General features: G+C 39.3%; 1 protein-coding gene across 1 annotated transcript in view; it reads left to right on the top strand.

Moving 5' to 3' along the window:
- Positions 1 to 8,542, top strand: part of LOC131225526 (uncharacterized) — a 43,710-nt gene extending 35,168 nt beyond the window's left edge. Inside the window, exons 16-20 of the mRNA XM_058221065.1 lie at positions 3,098 to 3,459; positions 3,754 to 3,847; positions 5,007 to 5,198; positions 7,302 to 7,426; positions 7,959 to 8,542. Of these exons, the coding sequence (XP_058077048.1) occupies positions 3,098 to 3,459; positions 3,754 to 3,847; positions 5,007 to 5,198; positions 7,302 to 7,400 (747 nt within the window). The 3' untranslated portion in view covers positions 7,401 to 7,426; positions 7,959 to 8,542. The remainder of the gene's footprint in view (positions 1 to 3,097; positions 3,460 to 3,753; positions 3,848 to 5,006; positions 5,199 to 7,301; positions 7,427 to 7,958) is intronic.
- Positions 8,543 to 18,639: the final 10,097 nt, after the last annotated feature.

The raw sequence follows: 18,639 nt of genomic DNA, 5'->3' as shown, positions 1-18,639 counted from the left end.
AAGATGAAAAAAAAGAAAGAAAAAAAGAGGAGGAAAGATACAAGTCCTTTAACACTATAATGACATGGTATTACTATTGATGACAAAAGAATGATTGCAGAGTTTTTTTTTTTTTCCTGATTTATTTATATTTTTCATATTTTTAAAAACATCATAAAAAAAAATCTTACCATCTGCGATTTGATACAATTCAACCCCTATTACAATTTGCGATACGATAATGATTTCGACAACATTGGTTGTATGTGCAATCAAGTTGTTGAGTATATGGATCATTTATTCATCTTTTGCCCCTTTGTTAGGGAAGTGTGGTGTCACTTTCTAGTGGGGTATGGAGTCAATTGGGTGACGCCTAAGTCAGCTTAGGATCTTCTTTGGGCTTGGCATGGAAGTGGCGGGGGGAAAGCAATCTTGGTCGAGATGGCAGTTGACGTTGCTGGCAATTTGGTTGCCTATATGGGGAGAGAGAAATCATTGCTGTTTTCATAATCATTCAGTGTTTTCAACCAGTAGTGGTGGGGATTTCCCATTTGTCGTCCAATTGGACTGAGTTGGAAAGAAGTTTTGGAGTTTTTCGTGTTCTGTCCGCTCGTGGGTGCCTATGTTGTTTCTTTCCTGCCCAATGATTGCTAGTGGCTTCTTTAATATAATTTCTTTCACTCTTCATATATATATATATATATATATATATATATATGGTCCCGTAGCGTAGCGGCGACATACGCTACGTGGCGTAGCATGGCCGTAGCGCTACGTAGCGTCCCAAATAGCGTAAATCCATACGCTACAACTATGTAGCACGTAGCGTCCATAGCATAAGCTACGATATATTTTTTTACTATTTTATTTATTTATTTATTATTATTATTATTTTCACATTTTCTTTGTTTCTAATGTTGAGGAATGTGACACTTGCATTCTACTTGATACTTTTAACCTATGGGATTTTTATTTCTTTTCATAATTGTGACTTGTGGTTTCAATTAGACATTATTAATTAAAGTGGTTAGCTTAGAAAATTGTTGATGTGATAATTATTTGATTTGGCTTATATATGTGGATTGACTTTTGATAAATGATAACTAATAACTTTTTTGAACATGCTTATAATTTATAAAATGAATCATCTTTTAGGCATTTTTACATTTTTTTTTCACTATTTATTATATTTGTCCTATTTTTAAATTAAAAAATAGAAGTATTGTGTAGCTTACGCTACACACTACGTATTTACGCTACGTATAGAGGGCTGAGCGCTACGCATCACGCTACCGCTATTTAAAACACTGATATATATATATATATATATATATATATATATATATATATATATATATATATATATATGGTCATGTTAGGAACCATTGGATTTTTTTCTTTCAAGCATGGCATGGGGGAGGTATTGGGAAGGGAAGACAACATGGAAAATATCATCCGTTTAAACAAAAACATGGAAAATATCATCGTTGGCTGGAATCTGGACTCGGTAGGAGGGGAGAGGATTCTGGAAACTGTCGGGTAGTGGACATATTCACTAGGGCTAAATTGAATGTAATGGCATGGGCAAATGCCTTAAAAAGTTGTAGGATAGTCTCTTTTCCTTTTCATCTTTTTGTGATGTATATTGTATTTTTTAGACTTTGGCCTCATATCTAATAAAATCATCGCTTATCAAAAAAAAAAAAAAAAAAAAAGAAAAAAAGGTAAAAAAAGAAAAAGAAATACGAAGGATTAGCTTGTCCCGTTCGTGTAAACCTTAGGATACACTCCATCCTCATAGGGTGCTTTGGACCCGTCCCGATTTCTGGACATGTTTGCCACGTATAGATGAGACACCACATCTTAGAATGTGGTGGTGAACTGCCACCATATCAACCTGTGGAATTACCCCTCCTTTGCTATTAACAGGGAAACCATTGCTAATCTCGCAGATTTTGAACAGCCACACGCATGCACATAGACAATGTGCACCTAGCATGCATAATCCAAATCATTCAAATCACGGGTCCCACTGCAAATGGGCCACAACCCAAAAATTACACTGAAAAAGAAATCTTGACCATCGGTTTGGTGGTCATCAATGCATGATTCAAATGAAAATTAGTCATTGCACACAATTTAACAAAACTTGGAATGTGAAATTGTCAGGATGTATGAGAGAAAGATGTGGCCAAAGTTTGACACCTGCTGCCAACCTGATGCAACCCTCCTTTATCTGGGCTTGGCAGTTGGCATCGACAATTAAAGGTCAAAACTCACATTGGAGTTATAATTCAACAAACAAATGTCCATTATCAGGGGTTAGTTTTATCCAAACAAATTTACTTTGAAGCCATTTGCTGCGTTTGTACAAAATTTGGATAGTTTGTGAGGTACATGTATGGTGCATGCTGTCTAGATCGTCCTACGCGCACACCACCCAAATTCCACACCAATTAGTTACCCTTAATTTTCTGATGGATGGACTTCATGCAGATTCTCTTTGAGTATCCAAAAGTAGATGATTGATCTAATTGTTCGCATAATCCAAGTGATGCGGCTTTTATGCTGCGATCCAATCAAGAGGTAGTCTATAAATTTCATTCCCTTGGAGTGTATCGAATTAAAGAATCAAACTGATTTGCCAAATTGGGTTAACTTGAATGGACTGCAACCTAACAAGTGAGATGAGCCTAACACAACGAACTTGGGATTTTTTTTTTTTTCCTTTTCAATTACCGAATTGCGATTTAACTGAAACCTGGACTACTTGAACTGTGAATCAGGTAATTGTGGTCTGGATCACTGGACCATAGGCCCCACTTACAAACTGATTGTGTTCCAAAAGACTAGTTTCTACATGTCTGTGAGGATGCTATGCATATCCTCTGGTTGAGGATCATATGAATGCTCATTAATCCTTCTTGATAATGTATTTTGTTCTGAAAGAGAACGGCATTTCTGTGCTTCACACACGACCATCATAATAAAATGCTAAATGTATTCAACTATGAGAGCGTTGAAACTGCTTTCTGCAGTGAAGTTATGAATTATCTCCCTTTACACTGGTTATTTACATTGAAACCATTCTTAAATTAATGTACATGTAATTTTGCAGATCAATCTAGCTCATGAGACTCTACGTGGTCTATTGGCTCATTGGTTGGCCAGGAGAAAGCAGAAGGCATCACCCGTTTCAGCTAATGGTGATGTATCATTGGGTAAAGATATTCCCATTAGAAATCATTCCCATTCAAGAGTCGAGGTTCATGATGGAGCTGAAAACCACAGCACCATAGCCCATCCTTCATTTGAGTTTTCAACTGTCTACCCTCCTTCCATCATTACTGAGGGCTCTCACGGAGGTCCTTGGCGAAAGAAAATCACAGACTTAGATGGCACCGAAGATGAAAAGGATTTTCCATTGTGGTGCTTAGATTGTGTATCGATTGGCCGATTACCTCCCAGAGAAAATTCCAAGTAATTCCTTGACCTTCATGCATTTTTTTGGTCCGTAATCTGTGATCAGGTTGTTTGTATCCTTGATTTGTAAAAAGATCGGCTGCATAAATCTAGCAAGTTACTTTTTTTTTTTTTTCCACTTAATATCAATAGCGAGAAATATATGATTTATATCCTCCTCTTCGCCCTGGCATGATGCTTGTTGGCAGTTTGTTATTAATTTTTTATAGCTAAGTTGGCAGTTCTATTTTAGCTTCTGTACTTTGCTTTTGCTAAAGTGAATCAATTTCCACATTGAATTTTTGGTGGCAGATGCAGCTTTTATCTACAGCCATCTGAAGGTTCAACCATCCAAGTTCTCACGCAAGGGAAGTTGAGTGCACCGCGGATATTGAGGATACACAAAGTAAGCACTTATGCTGATTTTGCTTGGCAGTTGAATCTCTACATTCACCGTCTATTGGGGTCAAGGTTGTTCTCCATAATTTTTTTTGTGCATTTTGTTTCAGCCAAATTAGGAGCCTATGAACAATGCTAGTCGGATATGCATACATTTTTTTGTTATTATTTTATTTTCCATTTTTTTGTCAACCCCAAAGTGCTGGGAGAAAACTCAGATGATGATTACTTTTTAGTTTTATTTATTTAAATAGAATATTCTGGGCAACAATGCTATGATTAGCATTCAACAAGTTAAAACATTGAATTTAAAAATGCAAGGAAAAAATTACGTAGGCTGTTTGAAATATCACATATATTTTACCATAGAATGTGACTGAGCATGTGGTGAATATTGCAATGTTTTGGGAACACCATACCTGTGGTAAATATGACCACTTTTTTGTTTATTGTTAGATATTGCAGTATCTGGCATAAACAATGCTTGCAATTTTAATTGTATTAATAATCTTCATTTTATATACTTTATTGTATCTGCATGATTATTCACCCTTCAAAAAAAAAAATAAAAAAAAAAGACACAAGAAGAAGAAGAAGCTAAAAAAAAAAAGTAAAAAAAGGAAAAGAAAAGAAAAAAAAGGAAAAAGAGATTAGTACATATAATACATCACATTAAGTACATGCTTGAATAGTGTGAAATGTATAGACCACACATGATGTCACATAGAATTGCATACAATTATATAGTGTGTAGAGGATATAGTGTGCATGGTGTAGAGGATTATAGTAATACCAAATTTATTCAACATGCCATGGAGTGTCTGACGTTTTTCCCCAAGTCCACATATGGGCACTTGGTATACCACCGGTTTTGGCATGAGATGATGTTGCAATCTCCAAACATTTATCAAGGGATTATGATTCAGTATGACTTTTTGTACACTACGGAATATTGGTTTCGTGTGATTGCTACATAACATTCTTGCAAATAGGCTTCTCTTATGTGTTGTGATTCCTACATAACATTCTTGCAAATAGGCTTCTCTTATGTGTTGTGATTCCTACATAACATTCTTGCAAATAGGCTTCTCTTTGTTTGATGGCATGTGGTATGTGCCATTTTATTGCTCAAGTAACTTGGGGGTTTAATTGATTTGGGTCTGCAGGTTATTAACTATGTCGTAGAAAAAATGGTTCTTGACAAACCGATGGACGGTGGGAACTCAGACGGGACATTTACATCAGCACTGCCAGGAGGACAATCACAACTTCCAATAATTGGAGATGGCTCATTCCGGTCTGGCTTGAAGCCATGGCAAAAGCTAAAGCCATCTATAGAGATCTTATGTAATAATCAGGCAAGTTGATATATTTGAAATAAATACGTAAGGTTGTGTTTTGCTGCCACTGAAGAATGCTTCTTATTCCTACCAGCGACATGCAGTGTTAGTGCCTGTAGGGTTTTGTACCTATGGATAGGAGTGACTTGATGACTGGGGCACCTGCTTATCCATTGGGCCTGAAATTTCTGGGGAGAACCTTTTGCTGCAAGGCCCGTTTGGTGGATGGCTTAGATTCTGTACCATGTGTCACGATTGATACATATGCAAGATGGCAGCTGAGGAAAGTTGCATTTCCCAACAACTCACAGAAGGGTATCAGTTTTGAATTTAAAATGGAAAATCGATGGCACCCAAACAGGCCCAAAGGGTGTGTTTGGTTGTTCCTGAGGCAGACAGTATATGCCAGGTTGAATCATAAGCAAGAGAGAGAGAAGGTCGAAATTGAACTTTGCATTCCCATCTCAGTTGTGATTTGCAGCTGCCGAAATGGGAAAAGCAGCTCGAATTATGCGGATCCATATTCTGGTGCCAAACACCAAGCATTTTGTGTTAGCTCAATAAATCAGTGTCAACTGGAATTTGGTGGTAGCCATTTTACTCCCAAATGCTGTTGAGAACACCTCTGTATTTCAGTTGAAACTGCCGTATGTTTGGCAATGACAGAGCACCACTGGAGCTTATGTTCCACCTGGTGTCATGGCTTTTGTGCTCTCTTGACACTAGGGCTTTTCTCATCTGAAATTTGGTACAGTTTCCAGTACATTATTAGCTAGATTTGTTATTGACGTTTGTTTCGCTAAGAAGTAACCTAATTGGATTTTTTTGCCTAATCTGTACTCTCCTCTATGATATGTTTCACTTTATCTGCATTTCAGAAAATTGAATGAGGTTATATGCCTCAGACCTGTTCTGTAACTCTTTATGACTTGGATTTTTATGATACCAAGGCAATGATTGTTAGGACCTGATACCTAGGCAATGATTTTCATGTGATGTGTCAAATCCAGCAGATTAAAACATCTGTCTTTCTTTTATGACTTGGATATCCTTAGGTAGCTATTCTGGAGCATGGTCATGGAAAGGGACGAGCTGGTTCTCCATTCTCCCCGACAGTGTCTGGCTCCCTCATTCCCAATTCTTCAGAGCTGCAAATGGCAAGGTCTTCCATGTGGATAAAATTACTCATCCCATCTCTATTCAGATTTTCCCTGACCTTACCATCTCGCACTCCTTCCTTGGTTCCTCCTTGTCTGGAAAAGACCTCATTCTTGGTTTCGATATACTCCATCGAATCAAAGGTCTTCAGTGGTTACCAAATGGTCTTGAATATAAGTCTTCCTTTTTACCTTGGTCCCACATTCCAAATCTCCATCTGGCACAACCAATTGCGAATATCAAAACTCTCTTTGTTGACCAATGTTGTGCAGCCTCTTATTCAGAATTTGCAAAGAAGCATCCTTCTCCTTTCAGTGGTCTCAGAGCTATGACTTTCTCAGCTCCAATAGTGGGGTGTATGTGATGGCGAGGACTACCTTCAGGTTCGCCTTGTGATATTCAGCGTCGACATAGCCTATTCTCCTTTTATTAGTAGATAGCTACAGTCGCCATGATTAGTATGCTCTACAGTTGCGCTTCGTGCGATCTTCTGTAACAGAAAACTTGGTTTGACAGTAACTGTTGAAAAAGTTGGACATAGTATGAAGTTTCTATGTATCACAACCCCCCCCCCCCTTGTAGCCAATATGTTCTTGATAAAAGAAACGAGGTATTTTGCCTTTTGTGCTAGGTGCTGAATATCATCGGGTCTCCTTGGGTTTTCTCAACCTGACCATACATCCTTTATAAAGGCAAAATCTATTTGAACTGTGACCACGCATTTCCTGGAAGAAGTCCCAAATGCCTGACATGGGTCCTCATGTACACTAGTTCGGCTATTGGTCATGTTTTTCACACATAATCCAGACTAGGTGTTTAACTCTCATAGTTTTCTAGCGCCGCTGTAAAACAGAGTCATAAGATTGCCAATTCACGTGTTCTCCATTTCGCATTCATTTTTCTGTACTTCCCATTCTTCTTTTCAATTTGTATCAGTTGTTGGATGCTTTTACATTTTCGCAGGTCTTATCCCCTGAAATGAGCTTAGCTACTGTGCGGGCATATATATGGAAGAAGCCAGATGATTTGATCCTTAATTACAGGGTGGTGCAGGGAAGATGATTAGTCCATGGGACCACCAGTGACAGGTGCATGCATCTTTATCCTACCCACTGTTTTTATTCTGTTTACTATTTTATTGTCTACTTTTTTCAATATAAACATGGTACTCTAACCTTACTCATGCACCACCCCACGGGGCCTACATGAATAGATGGTGGGATGGTTGGAGCTGTCCATCTACCTGGGGCTACCATGGGTCTCAGTCCAAAAGTTCCCATCGATTAGGGTTGAATTTGTAAGCTAAACAGGTGATCCTTACCATCGATTAGGGGTGAATTTGTACAGTCACAAAAAAAAGTGTATCCACATTCAACTAGAATCAGGTCAGGATCATGTGTGATTTCTGGACCTTGCCCCATTAATGGCAGTGCCAAGTGGATGGGCAATCTCTAGTGTCCAACCTTACATGCGAGTTCCATGGGATGATGCATTCTGGACAAGTTTGATTTGCAATTCACGCTAGGGGCTCCTATTAACCGTCTCATGGCTTTTGTTTGTGCTGCTTTCTGCACGGTGGATTCCATTCTGACATTCTAAAGCGTTACTCTTTTGTTGCAGATTGATTTATGGAACTTGGAATCAATGGCAGGGGACGGAATTTTAGAATGTAAAAATGCTATTTATTTCTTCAGGATGCTGGTTGTAGTCAAGATTACTTGTTTCTTCCTTGTCAAGCAGGGAGTTGGAGCCATGGATGAAGCTATATAAATTTATTCTTCAAAGTCTGCTCACAAGATTGCCCGGTCTTGAAGTGTGATGCTTGGGTGGTGGGTGAGATTATTGGATGGACACTGTTTTATGCGAAGGGCTTGGGGGTGGATGAGAAATGGACTGTGTATCTGATGATTGGAGGACCTCAATTGAAAATGATAAAGAGTTCCAAGAGCCCAGAGTGTGAGAATGTTGATGATGTCGAAAGCCATTGTAGATTTGAATCAGTAAAGTAACTCTTTAGGAGGTAAATTACCTTGAAATAAGTACTTCCGCAACCGTATTATTCATTTATGTTTTGTTTCTCCCAAGAGTTTGTTTTCAGATAGTTAAATAACACTTTTCTAATGGCATGCGGTTGCTCAAAAGTGTCGGTTGATTGTAACATAATTTCATGTGTTTTGATTTTATGAGGCGCTACGCATTATCCATGTTCTGTTTATTTTATCTGTATCAGGACATCCAACAATGTATTGGGGCCAATTGGGAAGACGGAAAAAATGGAGAATGCCCGGTTCGGTGGGAAATAACAATTTTGTTTTATATGGAGGACCGAGTTATGATGCATGAATATAAAGCTATGGATGTCTAGAAGAAAAAAAAAAACACCCAAAGCGGATTCCATACATAACCATTGTAGAGAAAGAAACGCACGCTGCTGATTTTGGAAAATTTGGTTGTCGCTTGGAAAAGTAATGGCTGTTATTTAAATGAATTTTAAAACATAGGGGAAGTTTTAACAATTTAGGGGAAGAAATGGGGTTTTCCATAATGAAATTCTAGTTGGGGGTGCATTGCCTTTGATATATATATATATATATATATATATATATATATATATAGAGAGAGAGAGAGAGAGAGAGAGAGAGAGATGCTCACCTGCCCACCAGTTCCAACGGCAACTCCTAACAACTTCTTGAGAACATAGGGGAAAAGGTTCTATACGCTCGACCTTATTATACTTTCCATAAGGTCGAGTGCTGGCATCACGTTATTCGTCGGATGACAAAAATTTTAAACAAATCGAGAAATTTTATAGGAAAATTGGATAAATAGAATCGGTGTAACCGGTTATTAAAGTGTCCCTCTACCTCTATCTCTCTCATGCTTATTTTATGCCAAAAACTTTGCACTAGAAACTTATATGGGGCATACCGTGGCTTTTATTTATTTATTTATATTTTTTAGAAATCCACCCCGTCCATCCATTTTCTCATATCATTTTAGGACAAGAGGCCAAAAATACGCCAAAAATGAGCCGGATCCAAGGCTCGAGTGGGCCAAAAACGTGAGGATTGAACGTCCACGATTGAAATATTCGTGGGGCCACAAAAGTTTTTAATTAGGATAATATTTTTGTTTTCACTTCATCTCAATAGGAATATTGTTATGAACAGTATGGATGCAATTGAAACATCAACCTAGGGAGATTTCAATGGTACACAATTTCCCTACCGGCCTTTTCCTTTAGTGCGGCCCACTTGAGTCTTGGATCTGGCTCATTTTTGTCCCCGTGCCCTAAAATAATCTCCAAAAATTGATGGATGGGATAGATTTCTCACGAGTACTCTGGTTGTTTGTGACGGAAAACAATGCAACCCTGACACACCAAGAATTTCTCAACGATAGAAGTTCAATTCCCACTGATTCTATCCGCTTCAGCTGCAATCGTGATTCGAAGCCGATTGCGTACGGAATAACTCAGTGCCATTAGCGTACTGAATAAACTCTGTGGGTCCACTGTTATTTATCTAGTTTATCCACTCTGTTCATCTGTGTTAACATATAAGTTTAGGTCTTGAGAACAAAAAGAAACCATATACAAAGCTCAAGTGGACCACACCATAGTAAATAGTGTGATTAAACCTCTACCATTGAAAAATTCTTGGAGACCATAGAAGTTTTGGATCAAGCTGATGTTTGTGTTTTATCTTCTTCCATGTCTTTTTGATATTATTAACAGGTTGGATGGAAAATAAACATTAATGTCGGCCCTAGGAAGGTTTCAACGGTGGAAATCATTATTCCACACTGTTTCCTGTGGCATGGTCCACTTTAACTTTGGATTTACTGTAATTTTGGGATCAACCCCTAAAATTAACAGGGAAAATGGATGGAGAGTGTGGATAAACCACATACATTCACAGTGGGCCCAACTGAGTTTACTCAGTACGATAAAAGCGTACCTGAGTAACTCTGTACGCAATCTGATTTCTGCGGATTAGCTATTACTGGCTGTAGGCCCCACCATGGTGTATATTTTGTATCCACACCTTCCATTCATTTGGAGAGATCATTTTAGGGCAATATCCAAAGAATGAATTAAATCCAAAGCTTCAGTGGACCCCAGCACAGAAAAGAGTGGGGACAGCGACACCCACCATTAAAAACTTCTAAAGGCCACGAAAGTTTTAGATCAAGCTGATATTTGTGTTTTCTCTTATTTTATATCTTCTTTAACTTTTGAACAGGTTGGATTTCAAATAAACATTATGGTGGCCTTTGGATAGTTTCAACGGTGGGAATCACTCTCCCCACTATTTTCTGTGGTGGGGTCCACTATAGGTTTTTTTTATCTTCCTCATTGTTTGTCTCATGCCCCAAAATTATATCTTAAAATGGATGGACGGTGTGGATACAACACATACATCATAGTGGGGCCCACAGAACTTGGTGACATAACTTCAGTAGTTGACTTGCTGCTCAACCTGCCAGGGACGCGGATTGCGTCCTATCCCCGCCCGTCTCTGGCCCCGAACGGGCAGTTCTATGGGCGGGCCCACCGTGATGTATCCATTTATCCAAGCCGTTCAAATCTTTTCTGAGATCATTCTAACGCATTAACACAAAAATGAGGCAGTTCCAAGGTTCAAATGGACCACACCACGTAAGACTCTTGCATTTAAAGCAACTAGCCTTTAATGTTTTGTGAATTTAACGCAACCAAGCTTATTATTTGGTGTGGTCTACTTGAGAGTTGGATCTGCCTCATTTTTGTATTAATGCATTAATATGATCTTAGAAAAGGGATGAACCGTTTGGATAAACGGATACATCACGGTGGGCCCGCCTACAGAATTGCCTGTTCGGGCCTAGAGACGAGTGGGGGTAGGACGCAATCCGCGTCCACCTCTCAATATCTAATCCGCCTCCATCCACTTCCTCTAGGAACACACGTCCTACTCCGTCTGAGCAGGGACCTATGGGGCCCAACGTGATGTAAGTGTTTTATCTACTCCGTTCAAAGATTTTCTCAAATCATTTTAATATATGAACCAAAAAATGAAGCAGGTCCAAGGCTTAAGTGGACTACAAGGTGGGGATTGAACGTCCACCATTAAAAACTTCTTGTGAGCTGGAGATGTTTCGGATCAAGTTGATATTTGTGTTTTCAATTCATCCACGTCTACATGACCTTATGAATAGGTTGGATGGTAAAACAACATAATGCTGGCACTTAGAAAGGTTTCAACGGTGAGTATTATTATCAGTACAACCTCCTTTATTATGGTCCACTCGAGCCTCATTTTTACGATAATAACTTAAAACGATATGAGAAAATCTTTTAATGGCATGGATAAAACACTTATATCACGGCGGGCCCCACAGAGCCCTGCCCGTTTGGACGACACAATTAACATCCGATTAAAACTTGCAATGGACTCCAACACTAGCTAGACACAAATTAGCTACAACAGGTTACATCACCGGACCCACTATGATGTATGTGTTATATCCATACTGTCCATTCACTTGGAGATATCAATTTAAGGCATGAGACAAAGAATGAGTCAGATCCAAAGTTGGAATGTACCCATCACAGAAAACAGTGGATAAAGTGATGCCCACCATTAAAATTTTCTAAGGGGCACAAAAGTTTTCGATCAAGCTGAAATTTGTGTTTTCCATTCTTTCATGCATGTCTTAACTTATGAATAAGTTGGATCTCAGGTAAACATCATAGTGGGCCTTAGGAAGGTTTCAAGGGCGGGTGCAAGGCTTTCGCAAAAAATACGTGTGAGAGAGGTGGATGGATATTTTAATAACCTATTTCACCGGTTTTGTTTCTCCAATTTCCCTATAAAATCTCCTCATTTGTTTAAAAATTTCACTATCCGAACCAATAACGTGCCGCCAACACTTGACCTTATGGAAGGTATAATATGGTCGAGCGTATAGTACCTTTTCCCTATATATATATATATATATATATATATATATATATAGAGAGAGAGAGAGAGAGAGAGAGAGAGAGAGAGAGAGAGAGAGAGAGAGAGAAATGCTCACCTGCCCACCAGTTCCAATGGCAACTCCTGACAACTTCTTGAGAACTCATCTCCCATGATATGAGTGCAAGATTTGAACCGCCCACGTGATGCAGCACCCCATGAAACCCTCAAGGCCCAACTTTTACCCTGATTCAAAACTTTGGTTGGCCATGACAAAAGAGGCAAATCAAGGTAGGAAATTGATTTGTTTTTCCATAGCCCACCAAAGTTTTAAATTAGGGTAAAAGTTAGGCCCTAGGTGTTTCATGGGGTACTGCATCATGTAGACGGTTCATATCTTGCACTCATACCACAGGAAATTATTTTTCAAAAAGTTCTCACTAGTTGTCGTGAGAATTGCGCAGGTGAGCTTTTCTCCCTCCACACACACACACACACACACACACACACACACAAAAGGAATGCTCACCTGTGCACCGGGTCTCGCGAGAATTTTTTCAAAACTCATCTCTCGTGGTATAAGTCCAAAATCTAAACGGTCCGCGTGATGCAGCATCCTGTGAAACCCTCAAGGCCCAACTTTCACCCTCATCTCCCTTGTTTTGTCTCTATTTTGCCATGGCCTACCAAAGTTTTGGATAATGGTAATAGTTGGGCCTTGGGGTTTCATAGGGTGCTGGATAATATGGATGGTTTAGATTATGCACTCATATCATGGGAGATGAGTTCTGAAAAAGTTCTCAAGAGTTCTCGAGAGAATTCGTGCGTAGGTGAGCATTCCTTATATATATATATATATATATATATATATATATATATATATATATATATATATATATATATATATATATATATATATAGCCAAATGCTCAGCTGCACACCAGTTCGCACGGAACTTGTGTGAACTTTTTTGAGAATTCATCATACGTGATGTAACTCCAAAATCGGAACGGTCCACGTGAAGCAGCACCTCATGAAGCTCCCGGGCCCAATTTTTCTTTGATCCAAAACTTTGATAGGCCATGAAAAATGAAAACAGTTTCCTCCCTTGATTTGCGTTTCTCTTTGCTATGGCCCACCAGAGTTTTATATCAAGGTGAAAATTTGTACCTTTGGATTTTATGGGATTTCGCATCATATGGACTGTTCGGATTAGACGCACATGACACATGTGCAAATGTGCGCAGGTAAGCATGTCTCTCTCTCTCTCTCTCTCTATATATATATATATATATATATATATATATATATATATATATATATATATATATGGAAATGGTACTATGAGAATGGATGGGGGCTATTTATAGCCTCCAACCCTGGTTTTCTTATAATTCTTGGTGATCGTGGGGGCAAAAAGTAGTTGAAGGGCTGAGATTGGAGATTATTATATGGCATCATCTCATGAGTTGGATGAGGTGGTAAATGGGTAATTTTGGGTAAGGAGATGGGCATCAGAGTAAACGTAACTCAACCACAGATTTAAGGTTTGAAAAAGAAGAGTTCCACATGCTTAAGGGATGTTGCCCTAGAGAAGGCGAGTGCCACGTGGCCAGTGGCAGCCTGGCTGCCACCAGTCCTCACTCAAACTCCCTGCTTTGACAGGTAGCATCCTAAAAGCGTGTGGAGGCGTTGCTATAAGGGTTGCTGCTTTGATGTTTCAACAATTTCTTCGATTGGGCTTAGTTTTGGGCATTGGTTCGGGCTTGATTTAGGGCTTAAGTAGGTGAGTTAACTGGGTTATGAAGTTGGGTAGGTTAATGAGGTGAGTTGACTTGCCGAGTTGACTTAAGGCTCTAGGGTTTTAGGTTCATAGGGTTTAAGGTTAGGCTGACCAAGTTGACTAGGTTGACTACATTGAATGGGCTAAGTTTAGGGTTTAGGCTTCTAGGATTGGGGTTCGGTTGTTCATCCATCCTTTCAAATTTAAGTAGCTTATCAGCTTGGGTGGGGTGTCTACAGTAGCATGGCCGCTACGACAACGTCCATCAGAGACCGATGCTCCGGTAGTGCAAACTATCGATTCTGAGGACACCACCAATGCTGCAATTCTTCCTTCATGTACCTCTCTTGAAGCCGCAGCTCTTATCCCCAAGTCAAAGTATATGGTTGATCTTCCCCAAATACCACCTTCAATAGTTGACCAAGAGTAAGAAGAAGAAAAACGACCACTGAACACTACCCCTCGGAGTCCTGGCAGAAGATTGTCTCCTCAACCCATCTCTCCATCGGCTGAATGGCTTCCTCCAATGGTTGAAGAGTCTTCAACTCATGAGGCAACCGAGCTCGAGTCAATAACAAAAGAGTTTCCAACAACCGATGCTCTTGAGCCCAATTCATGCCCTCTACCCGTATCTGTGCCAATAACCATAGGCGAAGGTCCCGCTCTCTCTACTTCTGTCGAAGGTGTGCTCCCATTCGACAACATCCTTTCTTCCTTCGAACGGGCTCTTGCTGAAGACATTGCTGTGGCTGAGTCTCCCTCTCTCTCGAGCAATCTGCAAAGCCTTAAGGAAGAACTCCAGATCCTCTTACAAATAGGATCATTTGAAAGCTTGACGGTTGAGATGATTGATAAGCTCGAATGATTGATTGAGTCATATCATGTTCTTTCTTGGTTAGATCCTAGCCTTGTGGGCAAGTTACTGATCCTCTAGGAATTCTTAAGATTTGCCAAAGAACAACACCAGGTATGAGCTATTGTCGACTGGATTGAGGTCGAGCATTCAACGACAAAATCACAAATGGTTTTGCCATAGATATCGCCAAACATTTTTCGACTAGAACTGCTTAATTGAAAACATATGGGGTCGAGTCGAATGAGATGGAAGTTAGAATCACAGCTTTGGATGTAAAACTGATGACTCTGAAGAAGAGCTATGCGGAGAAACATGCTGAACATGGTCGTCGGAAGTAAGTGGTTGAGAATATGCCGATGTCTATTAAAGCTCAGACACTTATCATTGGTCGACTTCGACGAGCGATTGTTAAATAAGAAGCTACTTCACGTGCTACGAAGGCCTGATTGGAGACGATGACTACATTGATGCAACACTTTTCTTCTGTTGAGTTGTAATCTTGTACTAGAAATCATTCATCAATACAACCAGCCATCGAGCCTTCCTTTTGTTTTCTCATTCCTCTACTTTTTCCTTTTTCTTTTGTAACTCACCGTTGACTTGGCCCCCAAAACTCGAGACATCATGGGCTAATTCCGAATTAGAAGCCTTAACAGCTGCACATCCCTTATACTTCGGAACACATAGCATCTTTCCTGCTATAACTGCTCTTAATTGTGTGTACCCAAATCACCTATTTAAACCACTCCGAACCGCACCTGGATTTATACCGACCTCGTCTTTGTAACTCTTACCTTGCTTCCATGGCTTCCAACTCTTCCTCTTTCATTGCTGGTGTTGAGAGCTACCTAAAGGAGATCTTCAACTATTTTGGCAGACTTCTGTCAATCTTCATTACTCTTCGATGTAAATGATTTTTTCAAGGAGGCTTTGATAGCGGCCGAATCAAAGGCCGCGTTGGAAGAACTTCTTCAAAAGCTGAAGTGCTTGTACTCTATCAGGTGTCGTTATCTCGAATTGACTTTTGAATTTGAGCAACTCGCTGTATATCTTTGCCAATAAGCTTTGACCAAAGAAGATTATGCATGTATGAGTGAAGCTCACGAGCTGGCCTGAAACTAACGATTGTGTTGGGTCTAGACACACCAATTCAACCGAACCATGCTTCGTACATTGCAAATGTATCATATTGGACTCATGGAGGAACTTAAGGAACGAGAGTGTTCCTTCTTTGCTAAGGATTTGATGACCTTTCTTTCCTGGATGAAAAGATCGTTATTTACTAGATGTGGTCGAAGATAAGTCTCGGCGAAAAAAGAGAAGTTGAGAACATGATTTCTTTTAACAGCATTCGCGTCGACCAGCTTCTTCATCTTCTCCCGATCATCATCGAAAAGGGAGCTGATTGGGAACCTGAACAAGAGTGAAATGAGGCCGAGATGCAAGCTCCCATTGAGGAATTCGAGGAAAGGAAGATCAAGATGACCTGAGTCATTCCGCCACTTTGTTTCTTTTCTTTCCTTTATGCTTCTGTAATGCGGTCGATGACCAACAACGTCTTTTAAATAAATCATTCTTTTATGAATTTCTCGGATGCATCAAGATCGATTTCCCATGACATTTCATGGTAAGGCATGAGATGTTTTTCTCAGGTACGAAATCTTACCTTTACTATCAGCCATGGTTTACGATGTTTAGAATAGATAATTGATTTGATCAGTATACCATCAACGGTCACCATCAGTTGACCGAGTCTCTCTGTCACAGATCGGTCACTCATCACTTAGCTATTTTTCATTCGTGTGCTGACTCGGCAGCAGTAAATACGCAACATTTTTCGAGAAGCCTCATTTATTCCATTGCATACTTCCACTTCTTAGGAAGTGAAACGACAACCCAACCATCTGCTTTGGATTCCTAACCGTCTATTTTGAATTCCCAAACCTTATCCAATGTATGCATCTATTACTTCTCACAATGCTTATAAAAAACACTTCCCACCTATATATGTAGCTAGATGTGGGCATCGAGTCGAGTCAGACCGAGTTAGGTCCAACTCGACTCGATCCGATTTTGCCAAATCCCTGACCCAAACTCGATCCGACTCGGGATCGAGTCTAGCAGGCGTGACTTGATCCAAACTGGATCTTAGTTGGGCTGACTCGAATTGACTCTGACTTGGTCAGAGATACCGAGTCAGATCGAGCTGGCTATGATTCAGATCGGGTCAATGAGTCATTTTAATGCTGATAGATTGAAACAGATACCGAGTTCGATTGAGTTGACCTGAACATTTTGTTTTCACTATCAATTTAATGTCGACAGATCGAAACATTTTATGCCACAGGGACCAAGGGTCCACTGTTGATTAGACCAAACACGATGTATATCCTGTATTTGAAAATTCTAGCCATTCAATAAAGAAATTAGACAGCAGTCCTTGTTCAACTGTTAAAATATCACAGATCCAAGGTAAGATCTTTCAATTTAGGAGATTTCTTGAAGCATCATCCATGGTGAGACGCATGATATCAATACGTTGGACCATTTAGCTAGGTCATTCAACTGTTAAAATATTACATATCCAACTTCCATGGTAAATAAATTACGTCCATAAAATGAACAAAGTAAATAAAATCTATCAAAAATCAAAAGTAAATAAACCTAATATGCACATATAGACAAATAAAACTTTTATTCATTTAATAACCTCTGTATGATGAATGCCTTTGTGGTGTGTAACCAGAGTAACATTGTCCATAATAGTGACCTCTTCCTCCACCTTCGCCTTCGTCGCCAAAATTATCATTTTGTTCTCTTTTTACGGCTTCAACTGCTGGAGAACTCTTGGATGACTCCGAGCTAGAGGTGTTCAAAAGATAATCGTTTACCGCTACTGAATCGGATGGTGGAGATGCCTTTCAATCGTCCTCATTCATAAATTCAACAAGTTTTTTCAGGCAATTTTTATGATCTGATTTGTAAGGGATTCCCAACTACCTATAAAATGCTGTGAGACTTTTAAGAAACTTTAATGATTTACTCGTGTCTGCTTCGGTATCATGTTGTCATAGAGGGGGTGGATGTTGTTATTTGGTCCTGGATGCCATTTTCAAGCTTTTTTTTACGGCCTCTTTATAATCTTGTTCCCTTAAAATTCTCTCTTGTTCTTCTCTACTAATTGTGGAGGGCTTGGAGGTAGTTCCTCTGCTTAACCATTCTTCATTTATAATAGGCGTAGTTTTATATCTTCTGTGGCTAGTTGTATTGGTTGTAGCTGTAGGGGGAGAGGTGGAGAAAGTCTTTGTATTTGAGTCGAGAATAGCACGAAATAAATTCCGGACTTCCTGAGGAACTTTGCTACATGGTGCAGCGTCTCCTCCCCGACAAGCCAAATGTAATTTCAATCGATTTATTTTATTTACAAATTATTTTCCACACAACTTGCATTATAATTTTATCTTTCTGTCTTGGGAGTAAACTTGGACTCCATAATCCCAAATATCTGCTGATGTATCATCTTCTGATAAAATATCTACAATACAAGTGTTTATTTTAAAAGAAAAATATCTGGTTAGGTTATGGCAACATAAATAATTAAGATATAGTGATGAATGAATGAAATTAGTCAACCATATAATATGAGGTTTAAGCAACATTAACTAATATAAAAGTACAAATGAAAAGAGAGAAATATCCATCCACCCATCAAATATTATA

Source organism: Magnolia sinica, chromosome 14 (genome assembly GCF_029962835.1).
Source record: "Magnolia sinica isolate HGM2019 chromosome 14, MsV1, whole genome shotgun sequence".
NCBI lineage: Eukaryota > Viridiplantae > Streptophyta > Magnoliopsida > Magnoliales > Magnoliaceae > Magnolia > Magnolia sinica.
Note: the sequence above shows the minus strand (reverse complement) of the source record. Positions and strands in the feature narration are given on the sequence as shown.